The sequence below is a fragment of the Staurois parvus genome, unplaced genomic scaffold, assembly GCF_062004578.1.
Source record: "Staurois parvus isolate SC_StPar_1 unplaced genomic scaffold, SC_StPar_1.0 ptg000090l, whole genome shotgun sequence".
NCBI lineage: Eukaryota > Metazoa > Chordata > Amphibia > Anura > Ranidae > Staurois > Staurois parvus.
In genome coordinates, this window is record NW_028317886.1 from 12006844 (window position 1) to 12024650 (window position 17807).

A 17807-nucleotide genomic window follows, 5' to 3' on the forward strand; every position below is an offset into this window, starting at 1 on the left:
AGTCCCTAACATACATTCATACATACACATACTAGGGCCAATTTAGACAGGATTCAATTAACCTACCAGCATTTCTTTGGAGTGTGGGAGGAAACTCATGTAGGCACAGTGAGAACATGCAAACTCCAGGCAGGTGGTGCCGTGGTTGGGATTCAAACCAAAGACCATAGTACTGCCAGGCGGAAGTGCTAACCATTTAGCCACTGTGTATATCTTGGCAAAATATAGTAGCACATGAAACCAATTATAAGGTACTGTCTAAATGGTTCCTTGTCTCTTTGAGAATAGCGAAATATGTCCTGGGTTACTGCACCCTCTGCTTCAGAGGCTATGGTGAACCAGGGACATATTTGCACATTTGGTGGACCTGCCACCTGGTGAGTTCTTTCTGGTAGGAGATCTTTCAAGTCCTCAACTGTTAATTTGGTACAGCCCTGCAACCCGACTCTCAGGCTGCTCTACTAAATGTAACCCCTCCCCCCTGAACCTGACCAAAGCCACTCTTACTTCAAATCACAACAGCAACAAAGCAAACTATAGCAAAATTCTGTAAAACCCATGCCTTGTGTTTTGGCCATAAAGCATAGAGCAGTCCAAGCAATGATACATACAGGACAGAAGCTGCACATATTTGAAGACTTGGCAACTCTGGTTAGACAAATTTCTTCTTCCTGATTTCCTTACAATCCTATTGGAGCCTTGACCCTTCATATTGATTGATCTTTATATCACCACACTGGGCAACTTACCAGGCTAACCCACGAATACCCTTCCCCCCATCCTTTGACCCTCCTCACCTCCCTTTCTTACTCTCTATTCTGGATTCACTTGATGAGTAATTGCCCCAAGCCAATCTTTATTTGCATTGACTTTGTTGTTGTTTACAGTATCAGCCTGATTTTTTTTTGTTGAGACACTTTTCACATATTTAATAAACTATGTTTTGAGATGCTGTGATACTGTTATACTGATAATGTTATTCACTAATTTCTCTGTAATTCAGGCTGTCACCTCTATCCCTGTGTGGAGTTTGCCTCAACTCTATATTGATCATACATGTATTAAATGTATACATGCTTTTAATAAAAATGTGACTAAGAAAAACACTTTCTGGAGTCCCTGAATATATGGGGGTAGATGAAAAAACCAAGACATAATTAATATACATTTGCTATGCGTTGAACACCAATTTCTCTTACCTGCTGCATTTGACTGGTTTATCAAAATTTTCTCAAAATCTTCCTTCCCAACTTTTCCACACACTGGCATGCCAGGCAGCTTAAATGTACTGCAAGCAGATCTACACAGAAACAAATGTAAAATCACTTCATTCAACAACCAGAAAGCATTTCATACTTAGGTATGGATCTATTAAACTAGTGTGTCCTCTTTAAGAACCTTGTCTGCGTTGCATGACTGAGCTTTACTTGGCATCGATTTCATGAGAAAAATGTGAAATCTCATCTATTTGGGGTCTCAGACCTATGACACAACTAAAGTCTCAGCCTATAAAAGTTTTATCACAGAACAGACTGGGAATTCGGTAACTCTGGCAGGTACTAAAAAGCCTGATGGACATGAGTGTATTTTTGTTCTGATAGGAGCTTCTGACTCTTAGTCATTAGTCTTAGTCATATTTTGTACATGACCTTCAATACTTTATTGGTGCCTACTAGTCATTTTTTTTTTCAGATCTCAGAAAAATATGACAACGCTCACAAATATAGGCTGGCATGCTTTATGTGCCATTGCTGTTTTAAATCCCAGCCTGGGACTATTTGTGCACCTCTGGCTTAGACAGCATCATAGTGATTTGATTGACCGTATATAGCACAACATTATTCAAGCAGGCAATGGAACATTCTGCCTCCAGGGCATAAGGCATCCAAAAACATTATTTCTGTTCAGTGAGTTCCACTTACAGAACAAATGACACATGCCTCTCATAGAAACAGTGCCCAATATTCCTACCATCATAACTGTGCCCTTTAATACAGTCCTTTAAATGAATTCATCTATGCGGCATGACAGTATCTGCTAAGTGCCATTAATTCACAGTAACACTACGGATGTTTCCAGATACAGCTGCTACATATTCTCTGCTTTTTTTTTATTGTGTCCATACAAATCTCATTAAAACTGAACAGTTATGTACACTGTGTATTATTCAGATTGGCAATGCATTTATTTTTGTTTTTAAATACAAATAGAAAGCTTTCAATTGTATTTAGGGGCTGTCCTCAGGATACTCATACATATCAGCATCTAGATGAAAAGTTAGCTTTGAGAAAATACTGCCAGCAGTAGACACTGCCTGTGTTGGGTTCACAGAACACATCTATTTTAGTGCATGCAGTGCTTGAGATGCTTTCAGAAAACAAAGTCAATATGTTATAAGGGCTGTAGCCAAGACTGAAAGCATCAATGATTTCCCCTGGCATAAGGAAAGACTACGGATTAATGTGAGCGCAAACCACTCTCGTGGTGACACATGTGCTCATTGCATCTAAAGTGTAGGTAGTATTGGACCCTGAAATCTTCTTAAAAACTTTAGCCAGTTCAGGAACAGGAATATTTGTCTGCGCCCACATCTGGTAAACAATTGCTGGATAAATGTCTGATATATATTACACAACATAAACACAGTCAGTATACTGTATGTTGGCAAGTATTTAGCTATAGGAGGCAACAGGTCTGTAGCAAAGGTATAAAAAATATTTGGCTGGTCCTCCAATATATACAGTATATCACATGTGTCAAACACAAAGCCTGCAGGCCAAATCTTGCCCACCAGACCATTTCATGTGGCCCTTGCACCTCTCCTGCAGCTGCGCACCCCCCTCACCTCCGCCTCCCACCTTGTCTCCGCAGACAGCAGCAGAGTACAGAACTCTCTGTGCAGCCACAGTACCCCCTTATCTCTGGCTGGTTTTATCAATCAGCAGACTCCAGCAGCTGACTCCAGCCCTCCTCTGGTCCTCCTCCAGACCCTGCACTTTCTGCTTCCTAGCTCCACCCTTAGCTTTTTGCTGGCAGCAGAACAAGGTAAGGCGAATGCACTGTGATGAAAGGGAGAATGGGGGATTCTTAACTTTTGATGGTGGGGGGATTTTGGCATCTGATGTAAGGGGGGGGTGGGGTGCTCTAGAATTATAGTATTACAGACACAACCAGGCGTTTGAGGGCAACCATAATGCTGATGTGACCCGTGATGAAATTGAGTTTGTTGTTTCCATTGGACAGCTATCCATTGGAAATATTCAGATTTGCCAAATCAGATTGCAAACCCCATATCTTGTCAATGTGAATATGCACAAAAGTCTATAAATATAGCATATAGTGACCTGATGAGTAAGTAGACGGCAAGCTACTTACAAGGGGTGATTGATCACCTGTGTCTTTCTATAAATAGACCTTTCAGTCACTCTCTTTGTTTCTTTTCAGGAGAAACAACTTTTTTTGTGTAATTTTCAATTGTACTGACAAAACCTCACATGGATAATGAATCCCTTGCCGTATAATGAACCTAGAAATACTGATGTAATCGTAATGTGCATGGTACATGGTAAAACATGACCACAGTCAACAGGCTTTGCTATAGTATTTGGCTATAATTAGAGATGAGCGAATCGAAGTATCCGAAGTGGAATTCGAGTCGAATATCGGAAAAATTTCGATTCGTGCCGAATCCGAAAAACAGCCTAATTCGGACGCGCGAATCGAAATTTTTCCGAAAATGGCGGCTGACATGTGCGGCGACGGAGCGGGGATGTCGGGGAAGGCGCGCAGACAAGGCGCGCTGCCCCATAATGCATTCCTCAACGACATGTGATCGCATCAGCCAATCAGCAGCCAGCCAGCCAGCACTGTGTAATGGTCGAGGTATATATAGCGGCCATTTTGGAAATCTTCATTTGCCTGCAGTCATTGAACAGAGGCAGACCGCTCTGTACTAGGGACAGGGACAGAGTTAGGGCCACAGAAACGAGAATTGGGGACAGAGAGAAGTTACTTAGGGACAGAGAACCATTACTCAGGGACACAGACTTGTTAATGAGGGCCACAGAATCGTTATTTAGGGACAAAGAAACGCTAGTTAGGGCCACAGAATTCATACTCAGGGACAGACAGAATTGTTACTCAGTGCCAGAGAATTGTTACTTAGGGCCACAGAAACGTTATTAGGGCCACAGAATTTTTACTCAGGGACAGACAGAATTGTTACTGAGTGCCAGAGAATTGTTACTCAGGGACAGACAGAATTGTTACTGAGTGCCAGAGAATTCTTACTCAGGGCCACAGAATTCATTCTCAGGGACAGACAGAATTGTTACTCAGGGACAGACAGAATTGTTACTGAGTGCCAGAGAATTGTTACTCAGGGACAGACAGAATTGTTACTGAGTGCCAGAGAATTGTTACTCAGGGACAGACAGAATTGTTACTGAGTGCCAGAGAATTGTTACTCAGGGACAGACAGAATTGTTACTGAGTGCCAGAGAATTGTTACTCTCACAGACACAAAATTGTTACTTGCACAGACACAGAATTGTTACTTGCACAGACACACAATTGTTACTCAGGGCCACAGAATTCATACTCAGGGACAGACAGAATTGTTACTGAGTGCCAGAGAATTCTTACTCAGGGCCACAGAATTCATACTCAGGGACAGACAGAATTGTTACTCAGGGACAGACAGAATTGTTACTGAGTGCCAGAGAATTGTTACTCAGGGACAGACAGAATTGTTACTGAGTGCCAGAGAATTGTTACTCTCACAGACACAAAATTGTTACTTGCACAGACACAGAATTGTTACTTGCACAGACACACAATTGTTACTCAGGGCCACAGAATTCATACTCAGGGACAGACAGAATTGTTACTGAGTGCCAGAGAATTGTTACTCAGGGACAGACAGAATTGTTACTGAGTGCCAGAGAATTCTTACTCAGGGCCACAGAATTCATTCTCAGGGACAGACAGAATTGTTACTCAGGGACAGACAGAATTGTTACTGAGTGCCAGAGAATTGTTACTCAGGGACAGACAGAATTGTTACTGAGTGCCAGAGAATTGTTACTCAGGGACAGACAGAATTGTTACTGAGTGCCAGAGAATTGTTACTCAGGGACAGACAGAATTGTTACTGAGTGCCAGAGAATTGTTACTCTCACAGACACAAAATTGTTACTTGCACAGACACAGAATTGTTACTTGCACAGACACACAATTGTTACTCAGGGCCACAGAATTCATACTCAGGGACAGACAGAATTGTTACTGAGTGCCAGAGAATTCTTACTCAGGGCCACAGAATTCATACTCAGGGACAGACAGAATTGTTACTCAGGGACAGACAGAATTGTTACTGAGTGCCAGAGAATTGTTACTCAGGGACAGACAGAATTGTTACTGAGTGCCAGAGAATTCTTACTCAGGGACAGACAGAATTGTTACTGAGTGCCAGAGAATTGTTACTCTCACAGACACAAAATTGTTACTTGCACAGACACAGAATTGTTACTCGCACAGAGACAGAATTGTTACTCGCACAGAGACAGAATTGTTACTCAGGGCCACAGAATTCATACTCAGGGACAGACAGAATTGTTACTGAGTGCCAGAGAATTGTTACTCAGGGACAGACAGAATTGTTACTGAGTGCCAGAGAATTGTTACTCTCACAGACACAAAATTGTTACTTGCACAGACACAGAATTGTTACTTGCACAGACACACAATTGTTACTCAGGGCCACAGAATTCATACTCAGGGACAGACAGAATTGTTACTGAGTGCCAGAGAATTCTTACTCAGGGCCACAGAATTCATACTCAGGGACAGACAGAATTGTTACTCAGGGACAGACAGAATTGTTACTGAGTGCCAGAGAATTGTTACTCAGGGACAGACAGAATTGTTACTGAGTGCCAGAGAATTGTTACTCTCACAGACACAAAATTGTTACTTGCACAGACACAGAATTGTTACTTGCACAGACACACAATTGTTACTCAGGGCCACAGAATTCATACTCAGGGACAGACAGAATTGTTACTGAGTGCCAGAGAATTGTTACTCAGGGACAGACAGAATTGTTACTGAGTGCCAGAGAATTGTTACTCTCACAGACACAAAATTGTTACTTGCACAGACACAGAATTGTTACTCGCACAGAGACAGAATTGTTACTCAGGGCCACAGAATTCATACTCAGGGACAGACAGAATTGTTACTGAGTGCCAGAGAATTGTTACTCAGGGAAGACAGAATTGTTACTGAGTGCCAGAGAATTGTTACTCAGGGACAGACAGAATTGTTACTGAGTGCCAGAGAATTGTTACTCTCACAGACACAAAATTGTTACTTGCACAGACACAGAATTGTTACTCGCACAGAGACAGAATTGTTACTCAGGGCCACAGAATTCATACTCAGGGACAGACAGAATTGTTACTGAGTGCCAGAGAATTGTTACTCAGGGACAGACAGAATTGTTACTGAGTGCCAGAGAATTGTTACTCTCACAGACACAAAATTGTTACTTGCACAGACACAGAATTGTTACTTGCACAGACACACAATTGTTACTGAGTGCCAGAGAATTGTTACTCAGGGACAGACAGAATTGTTACTGAGTGCCAGAGAATTGTTACTCAGGGACAGACAGAATTGTTACTGAGTGCCAGAGAATTGTTACTCAGGGACAGACAGAATTGTTACTGAGTGCCAGAGAATTGTTACTCGCACAGACACAAAATTGTTACTTGCACAGACACAAAATTGTTACTTGCACAGACACAGAATTGTTACTCGCGCAGACACAGAATTGTTACTCAGGGCCACAGAATTGTTACTCAGGGACAGACAGAATTGTTACTGAGTGCCAGAGAATTGTTACTCAGGGACAGACAGAATTGTTACTGAGTGCCAGAGAATTGTTACTCGCACAGACACAAAATTGTTACTTGCACAGACACAGAATTGTTACTCGCACAGACACAGAATTGTTACTCGCACAGACACAGAATTGTTACTCAGGGCCACAGAATTCATACTCAGGGACAGACAGAATTGTTACTGAGTGCCAGAGAATTGTTACTCAGGGACACCTAATCGTTGAATTAAATAGTATGTCAGACAACATGCAGAGGAGTGGCAGAGGAGGCAATGTTTTAGGAGCGAGCAGACGTGGCAGCAGAGGAAGGGGTCGAGGCAGCAGTATTCGCAGCCAGAGGCCAGTGCTCCCGGTGTCATCCAGCGGTCGTGTCTCCACCGACAACCCTGCCGTCATTGATTGGTTGGCTCGGTCGTCTTCCTCTTCCCAGGTCACCTCTGACACCTACAGCCAACGGTCGGTGGGTACGTCAGACACAACCGTTAGTTGGCATGGCCCGGGACCAAGCCCACTGAAATCACGTGTCCTCTACCTGCCCCTGTCCTTTGCTGTTCCCTCACCAAGCGAAGTATCGCATGCTGTGGGCTCAGCCCCACTGTACAGTGAGGAAGAGCTAACAGAGGGCGGTCAGGAACGGGGGGAGACATCGGCCTTTTCAGCAGCCAAGCGAACAAGTACTGGCGAGGAGAGTGGCTCGGTAGCCGGTCTAGAGACAGGTCTGTCTCCTGACCCAGACGCAGCCGAGGGGGCTAGTAGTGAGGCGGAGACCCTACTTGATGATGAGGAGGTTGATCGCACTTGGCACTTGACTCACATAGCTGCTGCCAGGCCCCTAATCTGCCATAGGCCCCTATATACCGCCTCCTCATGCTGCTGCCAAGTCCAGAGTCTGTCATGGTCCCTGTACGGCCTCCCATTGCTGCTGTCTCCATCGCCACACTCTGCTGCCATGTGCCACTTTCAGGTCTCTTCACACTGCTGGTGTGTTAAATTTTTTGACATAGGGTGCAGGCAGATTACGGGCCTCACATAGCTGCTGCCAGGCCCCTAATCTGCCATAGGCCCCTATATACCGCCTCCTCATGCTGCTGCCAAGTCCAGAGTCTGTCATGGTCCCTGTACGGCCTCCCATTGCTGCTGTCTCCATCGCCACACTCTGCTGCCATGTGCCACTTTCAGGTCTCTTCACACTGCTGGTGTGTTAAATTTTTTGACATAGGGTGCAGGCAGATTACGGGCCTCACATAGCTGCTGCCAGGCCCCTAATCTGCCATGGGCCCCTATATACCGCCTCCTCATGCTGCTGCCAAGTCCAGAGTCTGTCATGGTCCCTGTACGGCCTCCCATTGCTGCTGTCTCCATCGCCACACTCTGCTGCCATGTGCCACTTTCAGGTCTCTTCACACTGCTGGTGTGTTAAATTTTTTGACATAGGGTGCAGGCAGATTACGGGCCTCACATAGCTGCTGCCAGGCCCCTAATCTGCCATGGGCCCCTATATACCGCCTCCTCATGCTGCTGCCAAGTCCAGAGTCTGTCATGGTCCCTGTACGGCCTCCCATTGCTGCTGTCTCCATCGCCACACTCTGCTGCCATGTGCCACTTTCAGGTCTCTTCACACTGCTGGTGTGTTAAATTTTTTGACATAGGGTGCAGGCAGATTACGGGCCTCACATAGCTGCTGCCAGGCCCCTAATCTGCCATGGGCCCCTATATACCGCCTCCTCATGCTGCTGCCAAGTCCATAGTCTGTCATGGTCCCTGTACGGCCTCCCATTGCTGCTGTCTCCATCGCCACACTCTGCTGCCATGTGCCACTTTCAGGTCTCTTCACACTGCTGGTGTGTTAAATTTTTTGACATAGGGTGCAGGCAGATTACGGGCCTCACATAGCTGCTGCCAGGCCCCTAATCTGCCATGGGCCCCTATATACCGCCTCCTCATGCTGCTGCCAAGTCCAGAGTCTGTCATGGTCCCTGTACGGCCTCCCATTGCTGCTGTCTCCATCGCCACACTCTGCTGCCATGTGCCACTTTCAGGTCTCTTCACACTGCTGGTGTGTTAAATTTTTTGACATAGGGTGCTGCAAGATAACGGGCCTCACATAGCTGCTGCCAGGCCCCTAATCAGCCATGGGCCCCTATACCGCCTCCTCCTGCTGCTGCCAGGTCCAGAGTCTCTCATGCCATGTGCCACTTTCAGGTCTCTTCACACTGCTGGTGTGTTAAATTTTTTGACATAGGGTGCAGGCAGATTACGGGCCTCACATAGCTGCTGCCAGGCCCCTAATCTGCCATGGGCCCCTATATACCACCTCCTCCTGCTGCTGCCAGGTCCAGAGTCTCTCATGGGTCCCTGTACGGCCTCCCATTGCTGCTGTCTCCATCGCCACACTCTGCTGCCATGTGCCACTTTCAGGTCTCTTCACACTGCTGGTGTGTTAAATTTTTTGACATAGGGTGCTGCAAGATAACGGGCCTCACATAGCTGCTGCCAGGCCCCTAATCAGCCATGGGCCCCTATACCGCCTCCTCCTGCTGCTGCCAGGTCCAGAGTCTCTCATGGGTCCCTGTACGGCCTCCCATTGCTGCTGTCTCCATCGCCACACTCTGCTGCCATGTGCCACTTTCAGGTCTCTTCACACTGCTGGTGTGTTAAATTTTTTGACATAGGGTGCAGGCAGATTACGGGCCTCACATAGCTGCTGCCAGGCCCCTAATCTGCCATAGGCCCCTATATACCGCCTCCTCATGCTGCTGCCAAGTCCAGAGTCTGTCATGGTCCCTGTACGGCCTCCCATTGCTGCTGTCTCCATCGCCACACTCTGCTGCCATGTGCCACTTTCAGGTCTCTTCACACTGCTGGTGTGTTAAATTTTTTGACATAGGGTGCAGGCAGATTACGGGCCTCACATAGCTGCTGCCAGGCCCCTAATCTGCCATGGGCCCCTATATACCACCTCCTCCTGCTGCTGCCAGGTCCAGAGTCTCTCATGGGTCCCTGTACGGCCTCCCATTGCTGCTGTCTCCATCGCCACACTCTGCTGCCATGTGCCACTTTCAGGTCTCTTCACACTGCTGGTGTGTTAAATTTTTTGACATAGGGTGCTGCAAGATAACGGGCCTCACATAGCTGCTGCCAGGCCCCTAATCAGCCATGGGCCCCTATACCGCCTCCTCCTGCTGCTGCCAGGTCCAGAGTCTCTCATGGGTCCCTGTACGGCCTCCCATTGCTGCTGTCTCCATCGCCACACTCTGCTGCCATGTGCCACTTTCAGGTCTCTTCACACTGCTGGTGTGTTAAATTTTTTGACATAGGGTGCTGCAAGATAACGGGCCTCACATAGCTGCTGCCAGGCCCCTAATCAGCCATGGGCCCCTATACCGCCTCCTCCTGCTGCTGCCAGGTCCAGAGTCTCTCATGCCATGTGCCACTTTCAGGTCTCTTCACACTGCTGGTGTGTTTAATTTTTTGACATAGGGTGCAGGCAGATTACGGGCCTCACATAGCTGCTGCCAGGCCCCTAATCTGCCATGGGCCCCTATATACCGCCTCCTCATGCTGCTGCCAGGTCCAGAGTCTCTCATGGGTCCCTGTACGGCCTCCCATTGCTGCTTTCTCCATCGCCACACTCTGCCATGTGCCACTTTCAGGTCTCCTCACACACTGCTGGTGTGTTGAATTTTTTGACATAGGGTGCTGGCAGATTACGGGCCTCCCATAGCTGCTGCCAGGCCCCTAATCTGCCATGGGCCCCTATATACCGCCTCCTCATGCTGCTGCCAAGTCCAGAGTCTGTCATGGGTCCCTGTACGGCCTCCCATTGCTGCTGTCTCCATCGCCACACTCTGCCATGTGCCACTTTCAGGTCTCCTCACACACTGCTGGTGTGTAGAATTTTTTGACATAGGGTGCTGGCAGATTACGGGCCTCCCATAGCTGCTGCCAGGCCCCTAATCTGCCATGGGCCCCTATATACCGCCTCCTCATGCTGCTGCCAAGTCCAGAGTCTGTCATGGTCCCTGTACGGCCTCCCATTGCTGCTGTCTCCATCGCCACACTCTGCTGCCATGTGCCACTTTCAGGTCTCTTCACACTGCTGGTGTGTTAAATTTTTTGACATAGGGTGCTGCAAGATAACGGGCCTCACATAGCTGCTGCCAGGCCCCTAATCAGCCATGGGCCCCTATACCGCCTCCTCCTGCTGCTGCCAGGTCCAGAGTCTCTCATGCCATGTGCCACTTTCAGGTCTCTTCACACTGCTGGTGTGTTTAATTTTTTGACATAGGGTGCAGGCAGATTACGGGCCTCACATAGCTGCTGCCAGGCCCCTAATCTGCCATGGGCCCCTATATACCGCCTCCTCATGCTGCTGCCAGGTCCAGAGTCTCTCATGGGTCCCTGTACGGCCTCCCATTGCTGCTTTCTCCATCGCCACACTCTGCCATGTGCCACTTTCAGGTCTCCTCACACACTGCTGGTGTGTTGAATTTTTTGACATAGGGTGCTGGCAGATTACGGGCCTCCCATAGCTGCTGCCAGGCCCCTAATCTGCCATGGGCCCCTATATACCGCCTCCTCATGCTGCTGCCAAGTCCAGAGTCTGTCATGGGTCCCTGTACGGCCTCCCATTGCTGCTGTCTCCATCGCCACACTCTGCCATGTGCCACTTTCAGGTCTCCTCACACACTGCTGGTGTGTAGAATTTTTTGACATAGGGTGCTGGCAGATTACGGGCCTCCCATAGCTGCTGCCAGGCCCCTAATCTGCCATGGGCCCCTATATACCGCCTCCTCATGCTGCTGCCAAGTCCAGAGTCTGTCATGGGTCCCTGTACGGCCTCCCATTGCTGCTGTCTCCATCGCCACACTCTGCCATGTGCCACTTTCAGGTCTCCTCACACTGCTGGTGTGTTGAATTTTTTGACATAGGGTGCTGGCAGATTACGGGCCTCCTATAGCTGCTGCCAGGCCCCTAATCTGCCATGGGCCCCTATATACCGCCTCCTCATGCTGCTGCCAAGTTCAGAGTCTGTCATGGGTCCCTGTACGGCCTCCCATTGCTGCTGTCTCCATCGCCACACTCTGCCATGTGCCACTTTCAGGTCTCCTCACACTGCTGGTGTGTTGAATTTTTTGACATAGGGTGCTGGCAGATTACGGGCCTCCTATAGCTGCTGCCAGGCCCCTAATCTGCCATAAGCCCCTATATACCGCCTCCTCATGCTGCTGCCAAGTCCAGAGTCTGTCATGGGTCCCTGTACGGCCTCCCATTGCTGCTGTCTCCATCGCCACACTCTGCCATGTGCCACTTTCAGGTCTCCTCACACACTGCTGGTGTGTTGAATTTTTTGACATAGGGTGCTGGCAGATTACGGGCCTCCTATAGCTGCTGCCAGGCCCCTAATCTGCCGTAGGCCCCTATATACCGCCTCCTCATGCTGCTGCCAGGTCCAGAGTCTCTCATGGGTCCCTGTACGGCCTCCCATTGCTGCTGTCTCCATCGCCACACTCTGCCATGTGCCACTTTCAGGTCTCCTCACACTGCTGGTGTGTTCCATTTTTTGTCATAGGGTGCTGGCAGATTATGGGCCTCCCATAACTGCTGCCAGGCCCCTAATCTGCCATAGGCCCCTATATACCGCCTCCTCATGCTGCTGCCAAGTCCAGAGTCTGTCATGGTCCCTGTACGGCCTCCCATTGCTGCTGTCTCCATCGCCACACTCTGCTGCCATGTGCCACTTTCAGGTCTCTTCACACTGCTGGTGTGTTAAATTTTTTGACATAGGGTGCAGGCAGATTACGGGCCTCACATAGCTGCTGCCAGGCCCCTAATCTGCCATGGGCCCCTATATACCACCTCCTCCTGCTGCTGCCAGGTCCAGAGTCTCTCATGGGTCCCTGTACGGCCTCCCATTGCTGCTGTCTCCATCGCCACACTCTGCTGCCATGTGCCACTTTCAGGTCTCTTCACACTGCTGGTGTGTTAAATTTTTTGACATAGGGTGCTGCAAGATAACGGGCCTCACATAGCTGCTGCCAGGCCCCTAATCAGCCATGGGCCCCTATACCGCCTCCTCCTGCTGCTGCCAGGTCCAGAGTCTCTCATGGGTCCCTGTACGGCCTCCCATTGCTGCTGTCTCCATCGCCACACTCTGCTGCCATGTGCCACTTTCAGGTCTCTTCACACTGCTGGTGTGTTAAATTTTTTGACATAGGGTGCTGGCAGATTACGGGCCTCCCATAGCTGCTGCCAGGCCCCTAATCTGCCATGGGCCCCTATATACCGCCTCCTCATGCTGCTGCCAAGTCCAGAGTCTGTCATGGGTCCCTGTACGGCCTCCCATTGCTGCTGTCTCCATCGCCACACTCTGCCATGTGCCACTTTCAGGTCTCCTCACACACTGCTGGTGTGTAGAATTTTTTGACATAGGGTGCTGGCAGATTACGGGCCTCCCATAGCTGCTGCCAGGCCCCTAATCTGCCATGGGCCCCTATATACCGCCTCCTCATGCTGCTGCCAAGTCCAGAGTCTGTCATGGTCCCTGTACGGCCTCCCATTGCTGCTGTCTCCATCGCCACACTCTGCTGCCATGTGCCACTTTCAGGTCTCTTCACACTGCTGGTGTGTTAAATTTTTTGACATAGGGTGCTGCAAGATAACGGGCCTCACATAGCTGCTGCCAGGCCCCTAATCAGCCATGGGCCCCTATACCGCCTCCTCCTGCTGCTGCCAGGTCCAGAGTCTCTCATGGGTCCCTGTACGGCCTCCCATTGCTGCTGTCTCCATCGCCACACTCTGCTGCCATGTGCCACTTTCAGGTCTCTTCACACTGCTGGTGTGTTAAATTTTTTGACATAGGGTGCTGCAAGATAACGGGCCTCACATAGCTGCTGCCAGGCCCCTAATCAGCCATGGGCCCCTATACCGCCTCCTCCTGCTGCTGCCAGGTCCAGAGTCTCTCATGCCATGTGCCACTTTCAGGTCTCTTCACACTGCTGGTGTGTTTAATTTTTTGACATAGGGTGCAGGCAGATTACGGGCCTCACATAGCTGCTGCCAGGCCCCTAATCTGCCATGGGCCCCTATATACCGCCTCCTCATGCTGCTGCCAGGTCCAGAGTCTCTCATGGGTCCCTGTACGGCCTCCCATTGCTGCTTTCTCCATCGCCACACTCTGCCATGTGCCACTTTCAGGTCTCCTCACACACTGCTGGTGTGTTGAATTTTTTGACATAGGGTGCTGGCAGATTACGGGCCTCCCATAGCTGCTGCCAGGCCCCTAATCTGCCATGGGCCCCTATATACCGCCTCCTCATGCTGCTGCCAAGTCCAGAGTCTGTCATGGGTCCCTGTACGGCCTCCCATTGCTGCTGTCTCCATCGCCACACTCTGCCATGTGCCACTTTCAGGTCTCCTCACACACTGCTGGTGTGTAGAATTTTTTGACATAGGGTGCTGGCAGATTACGGGCCTCCCATAGCTGCTGCCAGGCCCCTAATCTGCCATGGGCCCCTATATACCGCCTCCTCATGCTGCTGCCAAGTCCAGAGTCTGTCATGGGTCCCTGTACGGCCTCCCATTGCTGCTGTCTCCATCGCCACACTCTGCCATGTGCCACTTTCAGGTCTCCTCACACTGCTGGTGTGTTGAATTTTTTGACATAGGGTGCTGGCAGATTACGGGCCTCCTATAGCTGCTGCCAGGCCCCTAATCTGCCATGGGCCCCTATATACCGCCTCCTCATGCTGCTGCCAAGTTCAGAGTCTGTCATGGGTCCCTGTACGGCCTCCCATTGCTGCTGTCTCCATCGCCACACTCTGCCATGTGCCACTTTCAGGTCTCCTCACACTGCTGGTGTGTTGAATTTTTTGACATAGGGTGCTGGCAGATTACGGGCCTCCTATAGCTGCTGCCAGGCCCCTAATCTGCCATAAGCCCCTATATACCGCCTCCTCATGCTGCTGCCAAGTCCAGAGTCTGTCATGGGTCCCTGTACGGCCTCCCATTGCTGCTGTCTCCATCGCCACACTCTGCCATGTGCCACTTTCAGGTCTCCTCACACACTGCTGGTGTGTTGAATTTTTTGACATAGGGTGCTGGCAGATTACGGGCCTCCTATAGCTGCTGCCAGGCCCCTAATCTGCCGTAGGCCCCTATATACCGCCTCCTCATGCTGCTGCCAGGTCCAGAGTCTCTCATGGGTCCCTGTACGGCCTCCCATTGCTGCTGTCTCCATCGCCACACTCTGCCATGTGCCACTTTCAGGTCTCCTCACACTGCTGGTGTGTTCCATTTTTTGTCATAGGGTGCTGGCAGATTATGGGCCTCCCATAACTGCTGCCAGGCCCCTAATCTGCCATAGGCCCCTATATACCGCCTCCTCATGCTGCTGCCAAGTCCAGAGTCTGTCATGGTCCCTGTACGGCCTCCCATTGCTGCTGTCTCCATCGCCACACTCTGCTGCCATGTGCCACTTTCAGGTCTCTTCACACTGCTGGTGTGTTAAATTTTTTGACATAGGGTGCAGGCAGATTACGGGCCTCACATAGCTGCTGCCAGGCCCCTAATCTGCCATGGGCCCCTATATACCACCTCCTCCTGCTGCTGCCAGGTCCAGAGTCTCTCATGGGTCCCTGTACGGCCTCCCATTGCTGCTGTCTCCATCGCCACACTCTGCTGCCATGTGCCACTTTCAGGTCTCTTCACACTGCTGGTGTGTTAAATTTTTTGACATAGGGTGCTGCAAGATAACGGGCCTCACATAGCTGCTGCCAGGCCCCTAATCAGCCATGGGCCCCTATACCGCCTCCTCCTGCTGCTGCCAGGTCCAGAGTCTCTCATGGGTCCCTGTACGGCCTCCCATTGCTGCTGTCTCCATCGCCACACTCTGCTGCCATGTGCCACTTTCAGGTCTCTTCACACTGCTGGTGTGTTAAATTTTTTGACATAGGGTGCTGCAAGATAACGGGCCTCACATAGCTGCTGCCAGGCCCCTAATCAGCCATGGGCCCCTATACCGCCTCCTCCTGCTGCTGCCAGGTCCAGAGTCTCTCATGCCATGTGCCACTTTCAGGTCTCTTCACACTGCTGGTGTGTTTAATTTTTTGACATAGGGTGCAGGCAGATTACGGGCCTCACATAGCTGCTGCCAGGCCCCTAATCTGCCATGGGCCCCTATATACCGCCTCCTCATGCTGCTGCCAGGTCCAGAGTCTCTCATGGGTCCCTGTACGGCCTCCCATTGCTGCTTTCTCCATCGCCACACTCTGCCATGTGCCACTTTCAGGTCTCCTCACACACTGCTGGTGTGTTGAATTTTTTGACATAGGGTGCTGGCAGATTACGGGCCTCCCATAGCTGCTGCCAGGCCCCTAATCTGCCATGGGCCCCTATATACCGCCTCCTCATGCTGCTGCCAAGTCCAGAGTCTGTCATGGGTCCCTGTACGGCCTCCCATTGCTGCTGTCTCCATCGCCACACTCTGCCATGTGCCACTTTCAGGTCTCCTCACACACTGCTGGTGTGTAGAATTTTTTGACATAGGGTGCTGGCAGATTACGGGCCTCCCATAGCTGCTGCCAGGCCCCTAATCTGCCATGGGCCCCTATATACCGCCTCCTCATGCTGCTGCCAAGTCCAGAGTCTGTCATGGTCCCTGTACGGCCTCCCATTGCTGCTGTCTCCATCGCCACACTCTGCTGCCATGTGCCACTTTCAGGTCTCTTCACACTGCTGGTGTGTTAAATTTTTTGACATAGGGTGCTGCAAGATAACGGGCCTCACATAGCTGCTGCCAGGCCCCTAATCAGCCATGGGCCCCTATACCGCCTCCTCCTGCTGCTGCCAGGTCCAGAGTCTCTCATGGGTCCCTGTACGGCCTCCCATTGCTGCTGTCTCCATCGCCACACTCTGCTGCCATGTGCCACTTTCAGGTCTCTTCACACTGCTGGTGTGTTAAATTTTTTGACATAGGGTGCTGCAAGATAACGGGCCTCACATAGCTGCTGCCAGGCCCCTAATCAGCCATGGGCCCCTATACCGCCTCCTCCTGCTGCTGCCAGGTCCAGAGTCTCTCATGCCATGTGCCACTTTCAGGTCTCTTCACACTGCTGGTGTGTTTAATTTTTTGACATAGGGTGCAGGCAGATTACGGGCCTCACATAGCTGCTGCCAGGCCCCTAATCTGCCATGGGCCCCTATATACCGCCTCCTCATGCTGCTGCCAGGTCCAGAGTCTCTCATGGGTCCCTGTACGGCCTCCCATTGCTGCTTTCTCCATCGCCACACTCTGCCATGTGCCACTTTCAGGTCTCCTCACACACTGCTGGTGTGTTGAATTTTTTGACATAGGGTGCTGGCAGATTACGGGCCTCCCATAGCTGCTGCCAGGCCCCTAATCTGCCATGGGCCCCTATATACCGCCTCCTCATGCTGCTGCCAAGTCCAGAGTCTGTCATGGGTCCCTGTACGGCCTCCCATTGCTGCTGTCTCCATCGCCACACTCTGCCATGTGCCACTTTCAGGTCTCCTCACACACTGCTGGTGTGTAGAATTTTTTGACATAGGGTGCTGGCAGATTACGGGCCTCCCATAGCTGCTGCCAGGCCCCTAATCTGCCATGGGCCCCTATATACCGCCTCCTCATGCTGCTGCCAAGTCCAGAGTCTGTCATGGGTCCCTGTACGGCCTCCCATTGCTGCTGTCTCCATCGCCACACTCTGCCATGTGCCACTTTCAGGTCTCCTCACACTGCTGGTGTGTTGAATTTTTTGACATAGGGTGCTGGCAGATTACGGGCCTCCTATAGCTGCTGCCAGGCCCCTAATCTGCCATGGGCCCCTATATACCGCCTCCTCATGCTGCTGCCAAGTTCAGAGTCTGTCATGGGTCCCTGTACGGC

At 50.4% G+C, this 17807-nt stretch overlaps 1 protein-coding gene across 1 annotated transcript in view; it reads right to left on the minus strand.

The window, feature by feature from the left end:
- The window catches only part of GUCY1A1 (guanylate cyclase 1 soluble subunit alpha 1), a 101746-nt gene that overhangs the window by 36198 nt on the left and 47741 nt on the right, over positions 1-17807 (minus strand). Inside the window, exon 3 of the mRNA XM_089670419.1 lies at positions 1200-1300. Coding sequence (XP_089526545.1) covers positions 1200-1300 — 101 coding nt within the window. The remainder of the gene's footprint in view (positions 1-1199; positions 1301-17807) is intronic.